This window comes from Camelus ferus, chromosome 8, assembly GCF_009834535.1.
Source record: "Camelus ferus isolate YT-003-E chromosome 8, BCGSAC_Cfer_1.0, whole genome shotgun sequence".
NCBI classification, from domain to species: domain Eukaryota; kingdom Metazoa; phylum Chordata; class Mammalia; order Artiodactyla; family Camelidae; genus Camelus; species Camelus ferus.
Genome location: NC_045703.1, coordinates 61,131,511 through 61,153,534, shown reverse-complemented (window position 1 = coordinate 61,153,534; position 22,024 = coordinate 61,131,511). Strand labels below are relative to the sequence as shown.

Sequence of the window (22,024 nt, the reverse complement as noted above, 5' to 3'; positions counted from 1 at the left end):
TAATTAAATAATTAAATCCTAATTACCTTGCCCTCAAAAAAATAAAATAAAATAAAGCAAAACAAAATAAATGAGTCACAGATACGAAATGGACAGTGTGGGGAATATACTCAATAATTGTGTATTATATTTTTATCATGACAGATGTAATTAGATTTTATCCTGATGATCATTTTCAAATGTACAGAAATATCAAATCACTATGTTGCATTACAGGAACTAACACTGTGTTGTAGGACAAATATACTTTAAAGCAAACAGACAAACTCATAGAAAAAGAGATCAGATTTGTGGTAACTAGGGATGTGAGAGAGGGGGAGGGGGAATTAGATGAGAGCAATCAAAAGATACAAACTCCCACTTAAAAGACAAATAACTACTAGGAATGTAATAGATAACATACATATAATTAACACTACTGTATGTTATATATGAAAGTTGTTAAGAGAGTAAATCCTGAGTTCTCATCACAAGGAAAATGATTTCTATTTAATTTTGTATTTACATGAGATGACGGATGTTCACTAAACTTATTGTGATAATCATTTCATGATATATGTAAGTCAAACCATTATGCTATGTACATCTTAAATTTATACAGTGCTGTATGGCATTTATATCTCAAAAAAACTGGAAGTAAAAAGAACCAGGATGAGGACATGAATTATAGGCATTCTGACTCTGACTTGCTACAATGAAGAAGTGTCAAACAATTAGAACTGCACAGAGGACGTGGCCCTCCTTGTACAGCAGTGAGTTCCCTGCCTCTGGAGGGGCTCAAGGGAAGGCTGGACACCAGCAAGACAGGGACATTTTAAAGGTGATTCTTAGAATCTGAAAATGAATATATGTATGTATATGCACGACTGGGACATTGTGCTGAACCCTAGAAACTGATACATTAGAATTGACTGTACTTCAATAAAAAAAAATAATAATAAAGATGATTCTTACTGCACATCGAGTTATATGATCTAGATTCTAGAAGACTCTCAGGTCCCTTCCAATATTGTGACTCTATGATTGTAAAGAAATCTTTAATCTTTCTTTAGTAATTTATCCTGTCTAACAATTTCTCACTTCCAGGAACTCTTCCCATATGCCTGTACTCTTAAAATAACCATAAGTTTATTTTAATCCCTAGGTAAAAGTAAATAACTAGAAAAGGGAAATTAAAACACTGAGCATCAATTATGCCCTGGGCTGTCTTGAGTGCTTTACGTATATTACAGCATTTGATTCTAAAAATAATTTTAAGTGGTAAAGCCTTAAATTATGTTCCCATTTTATACACAAGAAACTGAAGTTCAGAGAGGTAAAGTCATATGGCTCAGATCACACAGCCAAATGATTCTGGAGCCTAGATAAAAACCCAAGAGCCTCACCTCTTAGCCACTCTGCTTGTTGTGTCTCTTTTATACTCGACCCTCTTTAACACACACTGCTGCAGGACAACAAACCAAGAAAGCTGAAAGGGCATCCTTCCAAACCAGGCCTACTGACTCCAGAACCAATATTCTTTCCTAGCTTCAATTCTGGCCACTAGAATTAAAGAAAATGTGAGCCATGTGAAGGAAAAGAAGCTGTCTGAAATCCATTATGTAAGTTTAATTTCTGTTTCACTGATTGAAACTTCTAGTCTATAGGAAATATGTGTGGGGCTAATGTAGATAAAGTGACTATTATTCGGATTATTTCGAGACAACAAAAAGAAAAGGTGCCAATCCTTGATAGTTGTTTTAACACATACTGCAACATTAACTATTACATTTTTTCAATTAATATATTTTCCATTTGAATAATGAATCACCTGGATTTTTATTTGGGAAATTTTCATAACTTAATTTAAATAAAATTATGAAGAAAATAAGAAAAACTAAGTTTGGTAGAAACAGCACCCCAGCCCTGCAGATACTTCTACCTCTGCAATCAGTCATTCTGGACTTTACTAAGACGGTAAGTTTCCTATCTCAAAAACAGAGTTTTAGAAAGCATTATAAAGACTCTTCCTGAGACCATTAATGTGTCAGTAAAACCACTTGACAGTGTTTTTCAGTCGTAAATCTTTGGAATCATAATCCCATGAATGAGTACCTTGTTAAAGACCTCAAGTTTTATATTGCCCATATTTTTTAAATAATTTTTATTACTTTGGCAGGAACTTGATCCCAATGTGAACGTGTTTCGCAAGTCTGAACAACATTGCATCATCGGTCATTTGAAAGTAAAGACACTTACATAAGAAGAGGAATAAGTTCTGTATCTTTAATGTGCTCTTACGATACATTTTCATCTCCAATTGCCTATCTCCAGAAATGCATCTTTATAGACAAACATTAAGTTCTTCATAGTTTTCAAGGCTTGATGATTCAACAACTACTATTTGTAATCAAATTAAAGTCATTCATTCACTGAGGAAATTTGCATAGGTACTTATTTTTATTGTTCCACTGACAAATAATTTTTGGCAGCAGACACATACGTAGGAAGTATCTATGAATATACATGTAAAGGGGTTTATTGATAAAAGCACAATAACATAATGACCAGGGTTCAAATCACTTTGCCACTTAATAGCTGTGCAAACGTGAGCAAAGTACATAAACTCTGAGCACTTGACTATGCTAATGGTAAGTGACTGATAAATGGTGACTATTATACTATGATTGCTGACAGTACTAATGTAAAAAGCCTGAGAGCCTTAAACTTCACTAAGAAGGTTTATTGGTAGGTAAAATATTGAAAGTGTAATTTTGAAATAATTTTTTATATATTGTAAAACAAAGCAAATGAGTAAATATTGTTAGGATTCAAAAGATACTAATAAAAATAAAAAGATATTAAGAAAACTCTAGAATATTACTTTTAATTAAAAATATCAGTATAATTTATTACTAAAAAAGTATTTCTAGCTCTGTCCACTGAAAGCAATGACACCTCAAAGCAAGGAGCACACCAAAAGCCTGAATCTTGGTTTCTAAGCACCATTCCCCCAGGAAAAGGAATCGAAGCTCCATAGAAAATAGGCTGATTTTAGTTCTATGGTCTGAAAATTCTAAGTGAGCCTAAGATACCATCTTCCATCAGAAAGGAAAAAAAGCACTGAAAGACTAAAGGAGTCAGGTTATGAAGTCACAGAGATCATGTCACAGGGACTCCGACTGGCCAAACGCAGTGGATCTGGAGCACCAAAAGAAGAAGAATTGATCGTAACACAGGTAAGTAAATAAAAATTCATGTGTCCATAGAATTGAAAATAAAAGGAAAGTAAACCCCCCCAAAAAAGCTTTCCTTTACAGAAGAATGCCACCTAATGAGTAGAAGGAATAATAAAATTAGACTATTACCACTTTGCCACCTCTGATGTAAGTTAATCCAGGCAAGGATCAATGGATGACAACACCATTAGGTAAACTCACTGGGGAACAGAAATAACCTGCCACTTATCACCCTACAGATACCTTACTTGACTGCAAAAGAAAAAAAATGTACCTTTTCACTAAAGAGATGAGGAATCAAACTTACTTCCAGCAACAATGGAAAAATCTAACATTATTTGTCTCTAACGCAATGCAATAAGAAGTATCTAATTTTACCTTCGAAATAACCTTGCCGAAAAGATTTGACCTGAACCCAATGTAGTCTCTAGACACAACTTTAAGTGTACAGGGTGCAGAGAAAGAAGTGACATAACACCTTGAAGGAACAACCAGACCACTGCTCTGGACTCTCCAAGAAGTCAACACTGTTTTTTTTAAACCTATAAAAGGCTAAAAATAACCCAAAAATGCAATGAATGAACCTAGACTGGAACCCAATTTGGAAAAGAAAACAACTATAAAAGACATTCTTGTAGCAAATGATGAAATTTGAATATGAATATGAATATGAGATGGTTATTGATTATTGCTATATAACAAATTACCCCCAAATTTAGTGGCTTAATACAACAAACATCATTATTTCTTCTCTTCTATGGGTCAGAAATCTAGGCCTGACTTAGCTGTGTGTTTCTGATTCAAAGTCTCTCGTAAGGTTATAGTCAAGCTGTTGATCAGGACTACCCTCATCTCAGGATCCAACTGAAGGAGGATTCACTTCCAAGCTCACTCACATGGTAGCTGATAGACCTTGGTTCCTGGGCTCACAGACTTTGCAACTGGCTGAGTGCCCCCACCACATGACAGCTGGCTTCCCTCAAAAGAAGAAGTTCAAAAGAGAGAGCTCAAGAGAGTTGTCTAAGAGGAAAGCCAAAGTGTTTTCATAACATAATCTCAAAAGTGACATCCCATCACTTCTGACATATTCTGCCGCTTTGTCCAGCCCACAAGGGGAGGGGAATTAAACTTCACCTCTCAAGGGGCACAAAGAACCTGTGGGCTTGAAAACCTCCACAGATGATACTGTAGCATTATTGTTGACTTTTAGATAATGGTATTGTGGTTAGATAGGATAATGTCCTTCTTCTTAAGATACATATGCTGCAGTAGTCAGAAACAACACACATGAAGTCCACGACATATTTTCAAGTGATTCTGCAAATCCATGTGTGTGTGTGTAAAGTAATGAAGCAAATATAGCAAAATGTTAATAAATGCTGCACTGGATGGGAAATAAGTGGGTGTTCACTGTATTCCTTCATCCTTTCTATATGTTCAAAGTTTCTCCTAGGAAATGGTTGGAGAAAAATAATTGAGGATCGCTATGGAGTGAATTGTGTCCCCTCAAAATTCGTATGTTAAAGCCCTAACATCCAATGTGATGGTGGTGTCTGGAGATGAGGCCTTTGAGAGGTAATTAGGTTTGGATGAGATCTTGAGGGTGGGGCCCTCATGTTGGGATCTGCGCCCTTGTAAAAGACACCAGAGATCTTGCTCACTCTCCCTGCCATGTGAAGACACGGCAAGAGGGTGGTCATCTGCAAGCCTGGAAGAGGACTCTCACCAGGAAACCTTCATCTTGGACTTCCCAGCCCCCAGAACTCTGAGAAATAACTGTGTGTTGTTTAAGCCACCAATGTATGGCATTCTGTTACAGCAGCCGGAGCAGACTAAGACAAAGGTTTTAAAATGATTGAACTGACTTGATAACAGAGATAAAATCTTTGCTCCTTTCACAAAGTTAATGTGTCAGAAGAAGAAATCCAGTGGTAAGAAGGGTTTTTTGATACAGGGAATTGGGGGGAAATAAAAATTATTATGATTATTACTGTGAATCATGTTCACGTGTCAACTTCCCATCTCACCTCACTTGGCAGTGACATCACTGTAAATTGGAAAGCCAAAGAGGAGTTCCCACAAAGACGGTCCTTTCCACTGCATCCCGGTGATTCCAGAACCCCCTTCACAGCCTGTGGGACGCCACCAAACCTTCACCCCTCACAGAGCCTCTCTTTTTCAGCATTAGTCATTTCCTAATTTCAAACTCCTATGTATTTTATTAACCGATTGCACCAGCTCACTTCTGCTTTTGGAAATCAATCATTGTTATTTCTCCCATAATTAGTTTCTTTGATACAAAAATTTTTAAACATAATTAAAGGGTTATGTAGTATTCTTAAAAATACAGTATTAATTCTCATGCTCAAACAGGTTCTAGCTAATTTTAAAACATCAAGCAATTCATTGTATAAATAAAAGTTCAGAATTGAGTCACTCCCCCTTGGCAATATCTCTCAAAGTTACAATACCCATATCTTTGACCCAGCAAGCCTACTTCTAGGATTTTCTCTTGGTGATATATTCTCACATATGAGAAATGATATAAGATTATTCATAGCATCTTTGTGTATAATAGTATGCAGTATCTTAACATTTTTGAAAGTAAATAAAAAGAGGAACATAGAGTGTGCAGAGCATGTTGCCATTTGTGTTAAAAGTGAATAAAAAGAATAAATATATGCCTTTATGTATATAGACTATTTCTAGAATGGTATATAAGAAATTGTTAACAGAAGTTGTCTCTGAGGAGAACAAGCTGGGTGGCTGGGAGGAAGGCCAGGCGGAGACTTTTCATTATATTCCCCTGTGTCCATTTAGAATTTTGTATCTAAATGGATGCATGACTGCTTTGTTCCCAAAGAAATAATTTAAAATTTTTTTAATTTACAGTTTAACCAAATAAGACATTATCTACAAACTTTTTACTTTTAAGTGTCTTGTATTTTTCTTTTTTCTAATCAGAAAAAAAACTGTATACAGTGGCCTGGTTAGATCACTGAGTCCCAGGCTGCCCCCTAGCACTCCTGCTGAAAGGAGCCTTTTGAAACTGTGGTCAATAACACCAGTGTGCTCATCCACACCTGGTTTTCCATTTCTGCTTCATAAACATGATCAGAGATGCGCACACACACTCACGCACCGTACCTGGTTCAGCTTGTCTTTCTCTTCCAGGCAGGAGGCAGCCTTTTTCTGTCCTCTGTTTACTTCTGAAGCCAGCCTCATGATTGTTTCTCTGCTAGCTTTTGCTTCCATCTCATGGACATTTACAGTCTCTTCAAGAGCTACAATTTGTCCTTTCATGAATGCATTTTCCTTGCCCAGCTCTCCAAGCTGAAGAGAAAGCAATGACAGCTGTCCCATAAAAATTAATAATTTCAGACCACTTTTTCTAAGCAACACCGATCTGTGTGCCCGATGGTTCTATTCTCACATGGAAACAATGGAAGTGCTATCCCTCCGTCCACTGAAAAGGTAACATTTTCAAAGGCAGCCTCTAAACTCTGTTGTGATGTGCAGAGCAGACCGGGTGGTCAAATCAAAATCCATCAAAAGGTAGCTACACGGCAAACGGTGAGAGTTCAGCCAAAAGCTTCCAGACAGAATAAGCATCAGCAAGCCCCTGGCTGCTAAATACTTAACAGAGCTACAGCAGACCCGGAAGGAAGGGAGTCCCAGTCAGCCCCCGTCCACGGGCACCGCAAGGCGTTACCTGGCACGGGGTGGGGGTGGAGGGGGGAATACAGCAAAGAAGGCAGAACTCTCTTTTTTAAAAAGAAAATCCTTCTAATTAAGGTAAGCATAGGAAAATCCTGAATAACATGCTCAAACAATGGTTCTCACTGGGACCAGCAGGGCTTTTCACTCTTCGTATTGTGCATTTGCATGGTTCGCTGGAGAATTCATAAAAATGTGCAAGATTTATAAGGAGGAAAAATAAAGCCAACCAGGCTGCTCGGCCCAAAGGAACCAGGCATGCAGACAGCTCACTCTCTAAGGCCACAAGGATGCCTGTGGGAGGACCTGAAACTCCACATGGCAGGGTCAGTGTTTGTGTTAGGACCGTCTGGGCAAGTGGCACACCTTTCAGTCTCAGCAATCTGCCAACACGGTGCCCTGCTCCTGACTCAGGGCTGTCCCCTCTCCCTTGAACGCTTTTCTTCATATCTGCACGCTCAGTCTCCAGCTCAGTCTCCAGCATCCTCTAAAAGCCCTCGTCTCAGAGGGGCTCTCCTCGGCCAGTCCACCCAAACTAGCATCCCATGCCTCCAACCTGCTTCACTCTCTTTCCCCACATCTGATTGGTTTTCCCTCATTGCACCTTTTACTACACGGGATAACACTGGATAGTTATTTGTTTATTTCCTCATCATCTCTATCCACAATAATGAAAGCTCTAGGAGGGCACAGATTTAGGCTTGTCTCATTCACTGCTGCATCCCCAGTGCCTAGAACAGTGTCCAGCGCATAGTCATCACTCACTAAATATTTGGGGAATGGATGGAGGAATGTCAAATAAGTTCTTAGGAAGCCCCTCTTTTCCACCATGTTTCCTTAGAGTGTGTGTGTACATCAGGGCGGTAAAAGTGAGGGAATGGCTGTGAAACTGGAGTGGTTTTTTTTCCCCTTCTCAGCGTATTGCTCAAGATAACAGCCTTTTTGCTCTTGACCAAGGTTTGTTTTTTTTTAAAAGATGGGGACCTAACTCGGGTGACTGGGTTGCTAAAGCTTTAGGGTCCTACCATCTGTTTAAAAATATAGTTTATATTATTATTCAGGTATAGTGAGGTCAACAGATCAGGAGAACTGAAAAGACAGTTTGTTACTCACAGTTCCCAAGAGGGGGCACACCATGCCATGCAGGGCCACGCAGGGAGCACCAGGGCCGGTCAGGAGACAGAGGGAGCTAGGGGGAAACATGTTCTCCACAGGAAGGAGTGGGTGAGGCAGGGTAAGCAGGCTTACGACCGGCTAGTTTGAACAACTTCAGTGGGGTCTGGAGGGTAGGAGCTGTCTCCAGTCGCCTGGCACCTGGCCCTGGGGCGATGGCCCAGAGTGTAAGGGCCTGATAGAAGTGGTTGGGGCGTGGGCTCTGAACTGTTCATCTGCATTTGAAAGCTGTGCACCCAGGAGAGTCATTTGCTAGGAACTGGCTCACCCTGGGACCCAGTCTCTCCTGGGCCGGCAAGGCCCCAAGTACCAAAGCACTAGAATTAGGGAAAATAAGGAGGCATGGTTAACACAGCATCAGCAGCCAGGTTAGCACCTGGAGACTGTCTCTCATGTGGGAAAGGGTCTCTGGAAGAAAGAGCTCTTAATTTCGCTTTCTTTTCCCCACCATTTGGCTTTAAAGATAATCCCCCGAACCACAGTGCAAGGTGGACTTCAACAGCCAGGCTCCTGGTCACGTGTTAGCAACAGGGAGGACCAGGAGCTGCGTCCAGTGCCTCTAGGGCATCAGGCAGACCCCAGGAGGTCTGGGCAGCCAAAACCTATCAGTGAGCTAACATGGGGTCATTCTGCAGCTTTCGCAGGAGGCTTACTAACGAACCACTGAGGGGCGGCCTCTAAGAATGGCTGCATGGGCCAGATACTCTAAAACTCCTAGAGGGAAACATGGGCAGAACACTCTGACATAAATCTCAGTAATATTTTTTTCAATCCATCTCCTAGAGTAATGGAAATAAGAGCAAAAATAAGCAAAGAGGACCTAATTAAACTTAAAAGCTTTTGCATAGCAAAGGAAACCACCAACAAAATGAAAAGACAACCTACAAAATGGGAGAAAATATTTGTAAACCATGCAATCGACAAGGGCTTAATTTCCAAAATATACTAACAGCTCATACAACTTAATATCAAACAAACAACCCAGTCAAAAAATGGGCAGAAGACCTAAATAGACATTTCTCCAAAGACATACAGATGGCCAACAGGCACATGAAAAGATGCTCAACATTGCTAATTATTAGAGAAATGCAAATCAAAACTGCAATGAGGTATCACCTCATGCCGGTAAGAATGTCCATCATTAAAAAGTCTACAAATAATAAATGCTGGAGAGGGTGTAGAGAAAAGGGAACCCTCCTACACTGTTGGTGGGAATGTAAATTGGTGCGGCCACTGAGGAGGACAGCATGGAAGTATCTTAAAAAACTAAAAATATATAAAACGTATGTATAACTGAATCACTTTGCTGTACATCTGAAACTAACACAACATTGTAAATCAACTGTATTTCAATTTTAAAAAACAGTAAGACGTTAAAAAAAAAAAAAAAGAATGGCTGCATGGAAATCTGTGGGCAAGCAAGGATACGAAAGGTTTATAAACGAGCAAAGATGCCGTTTCCATCCAAATACCTCCAGGTGCCCTAATGAACCACCACAGGCCAAGTGAATTATTCAATTGATACAATTAATTTCCACCTTAATTTTTTTTATGTCTGAAGATATTCATATATTGTTGCAGTGTTGTTTTTTTTTATAATAGTGAAAAAGTGAAAGATGAAGAGGAAACTGTTTCAGCCAGAGAGGAAGGATGATTGTCTATGGTACATCCACCTTTAAGGAACTTTACAATCACAAAAGAAAAAAAAAAAAAAGTTCTGAAGAAGAGATAATAAATTGAAAGTTATTTATAATACGTTAAAGTTCTTTTTAATTCCCCTCCCACTGAAAATGAGGGTAGGGGAATGAAAAAGCCAGTAATGTTACATTAAAGCTGGATTTCAATTTTTTGGCTTTAGCATAAAGTTAAAAAATACTTTCGAACTAAATCTTAACCTTAGATTCAATGAGCATCCCAAAAATGACACACAGCTGGTTTTGTTCTTTTGGTGTGTGTGTTTCTGTCTTACAACTAAAACAAAACAAAATCTTCCTAAAACACATCATTAAAATGAATAATTAATTGTATTTGACTAGCTAAATATATTTTAGACAAAGCAATCAATCCCTTCTGGAGAATAATTAATCTCAAATAATGAGAGAGAGAACCTTGGACTTGAGGCTCAGAGAGGTGATATGGTTTTTCCCAGGTCACACAGACAATTAATGCTATACTAGGGCTCGGCTCCTGTCCTGTTCTGCTACCCCCAGACTCAACCACAGCTCTTCCTTCATGGCACACGTCATAATGACCACTAAATTTATAGTCTTTTTAATCTGCATGTAAACACCTTTAGAATTAAATCTTCATCTGATGCCTTTTCATTCTTCTTCTCTGGATCTAAGTAGTCACGAAGTTGAGCCAGAAATTCCTCGTGTCTCCTGCAATTCTCCAAGGCTTGATTCTTATTCTCTGCGTTTTCCTTCAAACATTGTCTATCAGGCAAATAACAGATAAGTCAAGTTTTAACACCAAAGAAGATGCCATTCATCCAAGTTCAGAACTCAAGCTCTCTGCTGAGAAATAACCAATCATCGTGTTCAACACAACACAGTTTCCCCAGACACACAGCACATTATTGTCTGCAAGCCCTGTTAAGCAGAGAGAGAAGTGGAAGCAACTCTGGGGCACCTACACCTTGCAGAAGCAAAGGAAGATCTCCATGGCATCTGAGCAAGGGAGACAGATTATCTGCCTCCTCTTAGGATCTGCAGAAGTGCAGGTAGTCCTCTAGACCACACTAGACCCACACAGTCATGAGTCTCTGCTGGAACTTCGTGGGGAAGAAAGAGAGTGATGCGACGTTGGTTCTAGAAACCAGGCTTTGTTTTATTTTCAAGCACTCTACAATGTTCTATCAGGGTTACTTGGGGCGTTCTCTGGTTCATGGCCAAGCATAACTATAATAAAAAATGTATCAGAAGCAGGGGATGTTCCCCTCAACAGAAAAGAGAGGTGTTCAATTATCAGCCAAGATCACTATTAGTTTTCCCACATCTAGAATTTTTAAAGGGTATTGGAATGGGCCAATCAAGGAAAATCAGTCAATTTGTGCTTAACTATGCCACTTTATTTCAAATCTCACATAGGTTTGCTGAAATAGCAGGGTCTATTTCTAATGCTTTAAATGTTAGAGACTAAGAGATCACCAAAAAATAGACATGTTATAAAGGCAAATTAGAATCATTTCAATAATTTGGCATCATTTTTAGTACCCTAGATAATAAACATGATTATTGCTTTCCCTTTTTACCATGGTGAGTGTTTACTGCAAATTCTTTCACACTATTCAGAGATTAACAAAGCATGTAATTGCATATACTCAAAAGCATATCATATTTCTATTTAGAAAAATGTATAACAATAAAAGACCAACATCAATATATCTCTAAATTCTTATTTTCAGCATGTGAAAGGTAATGTTTATTCAGTCTCCCTGACTCATGAAAGACACAGTTAATGCTATGGCTCTGATTGACTTATGTATATGACTCTATACATTTACTCCAAGATTTCAATCTACTCCTCTATTCCAGGAATTTCTAAACTATTTCCACTCCTATTTGCATTTCCCTTTGATCCAACCCAGTTCCAGGCATCTATCATAAGGACATAATCACATAAATGTGAAAATATGAATGTGCATGGATATTCATTGCACCTTGGTTTATAATAATATTTTGAGTGGAGCTAAACTAAGTGCCTAAAGGAAATTGCAAAAAGAACTGGTTAAGTAAGTTATGATATTTCAGGCAATGGAATATCACTGGCCATTAAAAATGATATAATGAAAGACTTTTTAAAATATCTACAACATATGATTCAAGAAAAATGGTTCATTACATGATGTCATTTATGTGCAATTGTCTAAAAATCTGTTGAACAAAATGTTAACTATAGCTTTCCTGGAATCATAAGGTTTTTAGTAATTTTAATTTCTCTTTGGCACTTTACTATACTTACTATATTTTTGAAAGCTTTCTTACAATGAGTGTATATCACTTCATTACTCATTTGCTTAATAAATATTTATTGAGCACTTACGATGCATCAGGCTCTATTAAAGGTGCTAAAGATACAGTAGTAAACAAAACAGATAAACACCCTTGCCCGCATGGGGCTTATGTTCTAGTTGGGAAAATGGACAATAATCAAAATATGAATGTGTATAAATATATATTATATTATAAAAGGACTGGAGAGGAAAATATTAAGCAGGAAAGGGAGTAAGAAATATCTGGGGGGGAGCAGGGTAAAATTTTAAATATAATCACTCATGTAAGCCCTCACTGAGAAGGTGACTTCTGAGTGAAGACCAAAAGGAAGCAGAGAGGCAGCCATATGCTATCTGGGCAAGAGCATTCCAGGCAAAGGGATGAGCAAGTGCAAAAGTCCTGAGGTAGAATCACACCTGGTATGTTTCATTCGAGAGACAACAAAGAAGCCAGAGGGCTGGAACAGAAAGAATACGGGAGAGACTGGAGGCAAACCTGGTCAGGATGAGCCTTTTAGGTCATAAGAAATACTTTGTCTTTACCCTGAGTGAGGAGAGAAGTTATTGGAGGACTCTGAGCAGAGGACTCATGATCTACCATTTGTGTTTTTACAGAATCACTCTGGCTGCAGGGGGCATGGGCAGAGCAAGGAAGCACTTAGGAGGCTACTGCAATAATCCAGGTGAGAGATGATAGTTGGCTAAGACCAGGTTAGTGGCAACGAGGGTGGCAACAGGAAGTGGTCAAAACTTAGATTTATTTTGACAGTAGAGACAAATGATGGGTTTACTGAAGTATCAGAGAAAGAGAAGTAAGGATGATCTAAGTTCAACTAGAAGAATGGAATTGCCATTAAGTGAGATGAGGGAAAGTGCAGGAGGATTTTATGGAAATATCAGAAGCTTTTTTGGACACGTTAAGTTTGAGATGCCTGTTGGACATCAACATGGAGATGTTCAGTAAGTTATAAGACATGTGGGTCTTGAGTTCTGGGGAGTGATCCAGGCTAAATCTAGAAATGTGGGAGTCACAAGCATTTAGATCATACTTTAAGCCCTGAGACAGGATGAGGGCACTGAGAGAGTGAATTTAGACGGACGAGAGAAGAGAGAAGAGAGTTAAGGACTGAGCCCTGGGGTGCTCCAACATCTGGAAGTCAAGGAGATTGGGAGGATAAAGCAAGAGACAATGAAAGAGCAGCTAGAAAGGTAGGATCAAAAGCAGGCATGTGCAGTGCTCTGAAAGCTAAAAGAAGAAAGTGGTTCAGGGAGACAGACCAACTCTGACTGATGGACTGGAAGGTCAAGTAAGATAAGACTGATCATTTAATTTGCAATGTGCGGTCACTAGTCACTAATGAGTGTCTTCAGTGGAGGAGATCTGAAAGAGGAGAGAAACTGGAGACAGGGAGTATATACAAACATTTTTAAGGACTTTTGTTGTAAACGGAAGGTGAGACAGAGGACAAGAGCTGGAAGTATTGGGTTTTTGAATTTATTTTTTTTAAGATGAAGTTAGTAAAATAAAGATCAAGTATTTTATTAATAAAGTGACTGAAGTTATTATACATAGAATTTTAAAGTGTATTTTAAGAACAGCTAGCTCCCAATTTTATCTTAATAATCACCTTTTGCCAGAAGTAAGTATAGAAACCTAGATTTCATGAGTTCTCACATAAACTGGTGATATAACCTCATTAGAGTGTTCAGGGTGGTCTGGGGTGGTCTGGACTTCTGGGGTATTTTCAGAACTACCTTCTGAATAAACTCCTCCCTCTGTGCACCAACCACTCCACACCTCCAGTTAAACCTCTGCTTAGGAGAAATCTCCCAAATTTTACATGTAAGAATTTGCAGCCCTAATCAATAGGGCATAAACATGCTTAGGACAACGCCATGTTTGTTAAGACTCTTTGTGACATTTAGAAATAAATTTGAGAAAAATTTTCAAGACTCCAAAGATACATAAGGTCAATGATTTTTTTTCCAAGTTGAGTTTCAGGACCCCCATATTGCAAAATGCCAGTGCCTCCAGTGGCATATCCTGCTATCAGAAGCTAGTGTTTTAACACTGACTCAATTAGAAATACATTGAAATATCCTTACTGTAATTTCTCGTCTAGTGCTACAACTTTCTTCTTTAACTCCTGGTTCTCCTTGATGGCAGAGTGAGCGGTAATTTCTGTTCTAATTTTAGCAGTGGAGAGCGCCGCTGATTCCTCTTCCAGCTCCTGAACTCTGTCTCTCAAAGAGGTGAGGAGAGATGATTTTCTGGCATTGTTTTCCTTGTAGTTCTCCATTTCAGCTTTCAACTCTTGACAGGAAACTTCTTTAGAAAGCATTTTGGATCGCAGGTCCCGAAGCTAACGTGGAAAAGAAGTAAAATGAGGGAAAGGACTTCAATGTGTAAGTTTGAATTATCTTTGGAAAAAACCCAAAACCATAATTTAAAATTTCAATCTTTTATTCATGACTTAATCCAACTTTCCTTTCTTTTTTTTTTTTTTTTCATATTTGTTTCCGTGTTACCAGATGGGAAATTATATGCCTCAATAGTGGACTTCACATTCTGTCTTCAGAAAATAATTGAGCAATGTCTTGGGGTGATTTAAGCTCACTCAGGAGACATGTGTGGTGTATTTTGCAAAAAGCAATAAAATATTTTGTGATGGGAACTCATTTTCTAACTCTGTATTGCTGCTGACAATGAAACGTGGAACCTACCAGCTACGCTATTTGTAACTTCACGGCCACAGCCGTTTCCCAAGTAAACATAGACTATTCAATATATCACTGTATTTCTCCCTCTTGCCTTCTAGATCCTTATTATGGGTGAGAAAGGGGAATAATATTTGTATTTCTAGAAAAAATATAGGAGAAAAGGAAAATCATTACAGGATTTACACAAAAGAAACATTTTAACGTCTATGAACTCTTTGGCATCAAAATGCTGAACACAGTATGAGCCTTATTAAGGTATCAGGTCCACCCCATTAGAAAACTTTATGAATGCATGTACTCCTTTGGAACTGTGAGTATTCGTGTATGCAGTTATTCACACACACACATGATCAACTCATTTCAGCAGGATCCTGGTAGCCCAGTAGGACTGCTAGTTACCTCCCAGGCAAGTCTAGGACTCCTTGGAGCCACAAGGTTATGATCACAATGAGTCTCAGAGAGAACCTCCCAGAAACTCCACAGTAGACCTGATCCAACTCAGAGGGTAGATGGATCTTAGTTGTCTTCCTAGAATGTTCCCAAACAGAACCACCACAAGAAAGGGAGTCAGAATTCCATCCCCAGAGCTGCAGACTGCAAGCAATCCACGTTAAAGATACTCCCAGAGATGCTAAAAGTCCTCCAAAGCCCACGCAACCCAAACCCAAAGTCCCCAGGTGTCCTCAGGGCTCTTGAAGATGTGGAGCTCCTCTGAGATCCAGAACCCACCCATGTCACCTTGCTCAGCAGCATGGCAAATGCACAGCCTTCCAGCAATTCTCCATAACTAGGGGGTAGGTGCACACTAAGAGAAGAAGCATAAACTTTGCCAAAAAGTTTGAGTCTGTGTCCCTTGGTCCTATTTCTACTCCCGTCTTTCCCCTGCTTCACACTGTAAGACGCTAACAAGGCCCATTTGTGAGTATGAAGATGCACACTCTTACCTGAGACTGAGCAGCTTCGAATTTGACCAACGTTGCTGCAAGCTCACTTCGTGCAGTCTCGGCCACATTCCGATAGTGGTTTAATTGCTCCCGAGTGGCCGGGACTTCCAAGAGATGATCATAAGTTTCCTGACAGGGTTCCCGAAAGACAAAACAGAAAGAGGAGAGTTAAACAATCTTTTCCATGCAGCTGTGCAAAGCAAGATTAAGAACAGAAGCATTCTTTCCAGTCCAGATATGTCTTAAATGCTGCCCAGAGAAGGATTTGGTTCAGATCATTTCATTCTCATTCTCAAAATTCTAAGGGAGACAGGGGGCAGCCAGGGAATGAATGACAGCTTCCCCCAGGATGGTGGTAGGGTTTGGCATTTACTAGTTGGCCTTTGCTATCTTGGACAGTTTCCTTCTGCCCAACTCCAGTGCTATGTGACCTCTGACCAGAACAGATAGAGTCAACAAAGAACCAGCAGAAGAAGGTTAACCAGGAGGCAGTTCATCATTCTGTTTCCAGACTACAAAGATTATCAACTCATCTCTGGTCCGTAGAGTAAAGGGTATCATGTGTTTATCAGAGAGATCATGTGATTTAAATGTGAAGGGCTGTCTCCCTCATAATTATTCACTATGCCATGTACTCTCAGTCTCATAGCCTATCATGGGGTCTTGATAGTGACTTAGATGGATGCTTGAGACCAGAGACAGTGGTGGTACCTGAAGAGCCCTTGCTCCATCCACAAGGGAACAGCTCTCAGCGCCACTGATGGCTACCAGTGCAGAAATACGAATCAGAGCATGGCCTCATTACTCCGATTTTTCAAGACAGGTCATATATCCAGACTTTTCGAAGTAAAAATTCCTAGTTTTTGCAGCTAGGCAACCAATTTAAATGTTTTAAAAAAACACCCTGTGATCCAAATAAACACAACCTTAGCGCAGACTCATGGGTTTGGGCTGTGGGTTGCAGTCTGCAATTTCTGGTTCTGTTTCTGTCCTGCTCTTGCCGTAACACCTGCTTCCTTCAAGAATTATTCCTGAGTTTGGACAGATACCCACCTCTATTGGAGTTTCCAGGGCCAGTGGTCTCTGTGAAGAACATACGAGAAAGTCATTCATTTCTGAAGGAATATGAAAGAGGTCACTTAAATGAGCGTTTCCCTGAGATATCTAGTGGCCTCGGGGGACACACCAGTAAAACCTGTTTATGACTGCCCGGTTACCGAACCGCCAGAGACTACCGTTTGGAAATACTCATGGATGCAAAAGTCATCTTAAAGCGCGGGACGTTACAATGAGCGTTGTCATGACTAGTGTGTCTCAATCCACAGAATGCCAAACAAAACCTTCAGTGCTCTTAGTAACAGCCAGTGTCTGCCAATAACAACATATCCAAGAAGAGGGCAGGGATGTACTGCTGGGGAGAAAGCATAAACCGTTTCACTGCATCTAATAAGAGAACCACATCCTGTTCAGCCTCTCTCAGTATTCAGAAGGAACTTCTCCACCCTAACCACCACAGCAGTATTTTCCAGCGTAAGGCCATGTGAGGACCTAGGTCACTTACAAGAGGTTTGAACTATAATACGTATGGCCCACCGTTTTATAAAATTCCTTAGGGAAATAAGTTTCTCCAATGGATGTGATTATTTCTTTCAATGACTAACATGATTTTTTTTTTGGAAGGGACATGGTCACACCATACTTTTATATCTCCTTATGAAAACATATAGTGTCCATTGGACATAATATTAAGAGCCTCTGAGGCAGTTCAGAAATGGGCCTTCCTTTGAGGAGGTTAAAACATAAAGCAGAACACTACCACAGGCATTAGGATCTTCAAATGGTGATGGACAAAAGAAACGACACATTAAGATAATATTAGCTCTGACCCTGAAGCAGGGCCTATGTGAGGAAGACTCTTGATTACTGAGTTTAGAAGACACTTGCGAGGGTCTAAATCACCCCTCAAAGTCCAGCCAACTCAAGATTATTCATCAGCAAGTGTTTACTGAAAGCCTATCCTGGCTCAGGCACTGAGCTTACAGTCTAGTAAGAAAAAGGACATTTGGGGAGGAGGGTATAGCTCAGATGTAGTGCACACGCTTAGCACGCATGAGGTCCTGAGGTCAAGCCCCAGGACCTCCATTAAAAAGAAAGAAAGAAGAAAGAAGATTAAAGACTATTTATCAAAGAACTGCACTGATGACTGCGTCATGACAGACTGAAATAAGTGCAAAGTAAGAAAGAAGCGGACAACAAATGAAACTGACTTAAAATTAGGGTAACAGGAAGGAAAGATTTCCCTAAAGAAGTGATGATTAAATAGAAATTAAATAAGCAAGAGGTATTGAAAGAGGAGCAGCCCACATCTTTCAAATATCCAAAAGTCCAAGCAAGGGTCCTGCGGCAGGAGGATGCCCTGTGTGATCCAGGATCTGAGAGGAGGCAGTGAGGATGGGGGATCAGAGCAGGCAGAGAACAGAGGCAGCAGGGCTGCAAAGGCAGTCCCGAGCTCACTGATACACTGTCGTACCGAATAGGGCTTCTTTTTCAGACTATTTCTCCTTGGGTATTCTTATTCATTCATTGTACCATATGAAATTTAGAATCAGCTGATCAAATTCCAAAAAAAAAATCTTGTTGGTATTTTCATTGAGAGCATGTTAAATTTATAAATAAACTTAAAGAGAATTAACATCTTTTAAATGACGAGTTTTCCAAATAAAATCCTATTTTACCATTTGCTCAGGAATTCTCCTATGTCTTCTATGTAGCTATGATGGTTAATTTTATCTGTCAACTTGACTGGGTCACAGGGTGTCCAGGTATTTGGTTTGAACATGATTCTGGGTGCATCTGTGAGGATTTTCTGGATGAGATTAACATTTGAATCCGCAGATGCCCTCCCCAATGTGGATGGGTGTCATCCAATCCACTGAAGGCCTGTATAGAACAAAAAGGCTGAGTAAGGGAGAATTTGTTCTCTCTGCCTGTCTTTGAGCTGGGACATCAATCTCCCCCTGCCTTTGTATTCAGACTCTGACTGGGAACTTACACCATTAGCTCTCCTGGGACTCCAGCTTGCTGACTGCAGATCTCAGCCTCCACTGTCACTCAAGCCAATTTCTTATCATAAATCAATTTCTCTCTATATATTTTTTAATATATTTATTTATTTATCCTATTGGTCCTTTTTCTCTGGAGGACCCCAACTGAGCCCCAGAGACACCTCTGTGCTGCAAGGTGCTCTGGAAGATACCATGGAAATCCCACTCCTTCAAGACACGCTGAGGTAGCTTGAAATGAGAAGAAATGAGACACAATAGCATGAGAGGATTACAAGCAAAAGGAAAAACATGAAAGCTGTTAGAAGAACACATGAAAAAAAGGAAGAAAAATTAGAACTATACTACATTTTATAAACCAAAAATAAAATCGGTCAAAAGCACACCAAAAGTTGCTCGACCTCCCTAATAATCAGGGAAGTAAGAATTCAAACAAAGACACACCATTTTTGGCACATCAGCTTGGAAAAAATAAAAGGTTGCTCTTATCAAGTGTTAGGAAGTTTTTTCATACGTAGCTTGCAAGAGTACACAATGGTTAAGCCCTTGAATGCCCTTCCAATTAGGTTATCTCTGTTAAAAATTTAAATGTAAATCCATCTGACCCAGCAGCGCTATCTATCTCTTCCTGGAAAATACTCACACACGTGCATGACGATATGTCTAAAGATAGTCATTATACCATTATTGGTAATAGCAGAAAAGAGAGGGATGAAACAATATAAATTCCCATCAACAAGGCAATTATTCAAAAAGGCACCCCCATATTGTGAATACCATGCAACAAGTAGCAGGAAATTGTGCTGAATGTTTCGGCATAAGAGTATCTCCAAGATATACCACTGAACAAAAGCAAGAAAGCATAGATCCATAGTCTGATACCGTTTTTCATAAAAGCACATGGTAGGGAGGGTGTAGCTCAGTAGCAGAGCACATGCTTAGCATGCATGAGTTCTTGGGTTCCATCCTCAGTACCGCCTCTAAATATAAATAAATAAATAAATAAATAAATAAATAAATAAATAAGCTTAATACCTTCCCTTCAAAAAACAACAACAACAACAACAACAACAACAACAAAAACATGGAGGGAAAATACTATGTCTTTCCTATAAATATATTTTGTGAAGAAAAAGAGAAAACGGTCTGAAAGAACACACATCACCTTCATTAACAGTCCTCACCTCTGGGGCTGACAACAGTTCTGGAGCTGGGGAGGGAAATGGTTTTGTTTTTATCAAGAATGATATATTTATGCATTATTTGTATAATTAAATATAATTTAAAGAAAACTACTGGAAAGGAATGTCAACTGTGGTTACCTTTTAGTTATGGGACCACATTTCATTTTCTTCTTTGCTATATGTTTTTATATTTTCCAAGTCCTTTACAGGGATGATACGTTAATTTCATAATCAGAGTAAATATCTCCCCCAACTACTTAAATGCAAAAAAAGGAATAAGGATGAGAACAGACAAAAATCAAAAATCTTGCCGTGCGGTATCTTTATGGAAAACACAAGGACAAAGAAATGGCCCTAGTAGCATAGGGATTTGAGTATGTTTAAGAGAAGACACTTCAGGATTTTGCTCTTTTAATTAAGCCCCCCTGAAGTTAGCAAAATTTTTGGAAAAATCTTTAACTTTTTCTATAAATATTAAACAATCTTCACTTAAAAAAAACTAATTTTCTCCTATTCAAAATGGCAAGATTAAAAACTCATCCATTTGTCCCCACATGCGGACACTTTTAAGTTATTAGGTCTCTCTCAGCCAACCTATGAAGCAATTTTACATTAATTTTAGAAAGCCAACTACGTATGATTTGATTCTGCTACTGATATTATGATAATGATTGAAATTGCCTCATAGGGTGGCTCATAGGCTTTTCAGAATAAAGGATGGTTTCAAAGCTCAAAGGCATAAAGAAGAGATAAGCTTAGTCATAATTTAGTACACAATGTGCCCAATTACCTGACCTGGGGACAATGTCTTGGGCCAGTCTTGCTTCTATGGTACTTCGTTGTCTTAATTTCCCATGGACAAAAAAAGAGAGAGAGAAGAAAATCACTGCCTACCTCTGACAAAAGCGCATAAATCCACTCCTATCTCTCTGCCCCATAACCAGTCCCCTTTCTTTGTTCCAGCATTATTCCACACTGCAGCGCACAACTGTGTCACCGAGGCCCCAGATGGAATGTTTCCTTTAGTCCCTCTCCCCTTCCCTCTCTCTCTCCCTCTCTTCAAGCCTCCAGTGCTGCCCCAGTGAACGATCTCTCCTAAGAATCTCTCCCCTACTCTCCAACTTCTTCCCACCAAGTCCAGTTGCTTCCCTAATTTACACTGCATAGTAAGTTAAGTCTTGCAAATTGTATTTCTCCGACCAATGCTCCACTCAATTTAGACCACTCATCAGTTCTCCTCCGGATTTTGAAGCACTTTCTTGGCCCTCCTGCTTTTCTTTCTTATATCTGCATTTGGTTTCCGGGGCTCACTAGCGCCCTCGGGGGACAGTGTGATGGGCGTGGAATTCAGGAAATAAATCTGAGTGTCTACATCTTAGCGGTTGTGGGAAGAATTTTGAAAGAAGACATTTCTGCATTAAATCAAGTTTTGTAAAAAAAACTGTCTATTACTTTTACATTGTTCTCACTCCTTTTTCCCTTGGGTGTCACTTAAAAACCCTTCTAAGACAATATCCCTATTGAGAAGAATACAGCATCCCAAAATGTTCTTCATACTATGGTTCTGCTAAAAGAAACTGGGTCGGGGGGAGGTATAGCTCAATGGTAGAGCACATGCTTAGCATGCACAAGGTCCTGGGTTCAATTCCCAGTACCTCCATCACAGATTAAAAAATTTATTAAAGAAATAAAAGGACTGCAGTCCTTCACCTTCATGGATGAAAGTTAGTTTGGCATCTAAGTTTTTTAGAAAAAACTTAGATGCCAAACCTTTTGAGGGTTTGCTTTAAGTACTAATCCTGATGTAACGCTAATATTTATTAGATATGTATCTTCTATACACACACACACACACACACACACACACATATATGATCAAAACTAACAGTCACTGAATCAGGAACTATTCCCATTCAGTCTTCACAACAGCCCTGCGAGTAGGGACTGTTCTTAACCCCTTACCTGAAAATGAAGCAATTAAGCTCTAAAAAGGAAATTCTTTTGCCAAATA

General features: G+C 39.4%; 1 protein-coding gene across 4 annotated transcripts in view; it reads right to left on the bottom strand.

Annotated features, from left to right (window-relative positions):
• CCDC170 (coiled-coil domain containing 170) overlaps positions 1–22,024 on the bottom strand; it is an 81,713-nt gene that overhangs the window by 35,869 nt on the left and 23,820 nt on the right. For 2 of the 4 annotated variants that reach the window (XM_032485179.1, XM_032485177.1), the window contains exons 2-6: positions 16,821–16,850; positions 15,768–15,896; positions 14,209–14,465; positions 10,399–10,543; positions 6,366–6,551 (exon numbers count right to left, since the gene is read on the bottom strand). In XM_032485179.1, coding sequence (XP_032341070.1) covers positions 6,366–6,551; positions 10,399–10,543; positions 14,209–14,465; positions 15,768–15,896; positions 16,821–16,850 — 747 coding nt within the window. Of the gene's footprint in view, positions 1–6,365; positions 6,552–10,398; positions 10,544–14,208; positions 14,466–15,767; positions 15,897–16,820; positions 16,851–20,808; positions 20,857–22,024 lie in introns of all 4 variants that reach the window. The other 2 variants (XM_032485176.1, XM_032485178.1) reach the window with 2 other exon arrangements.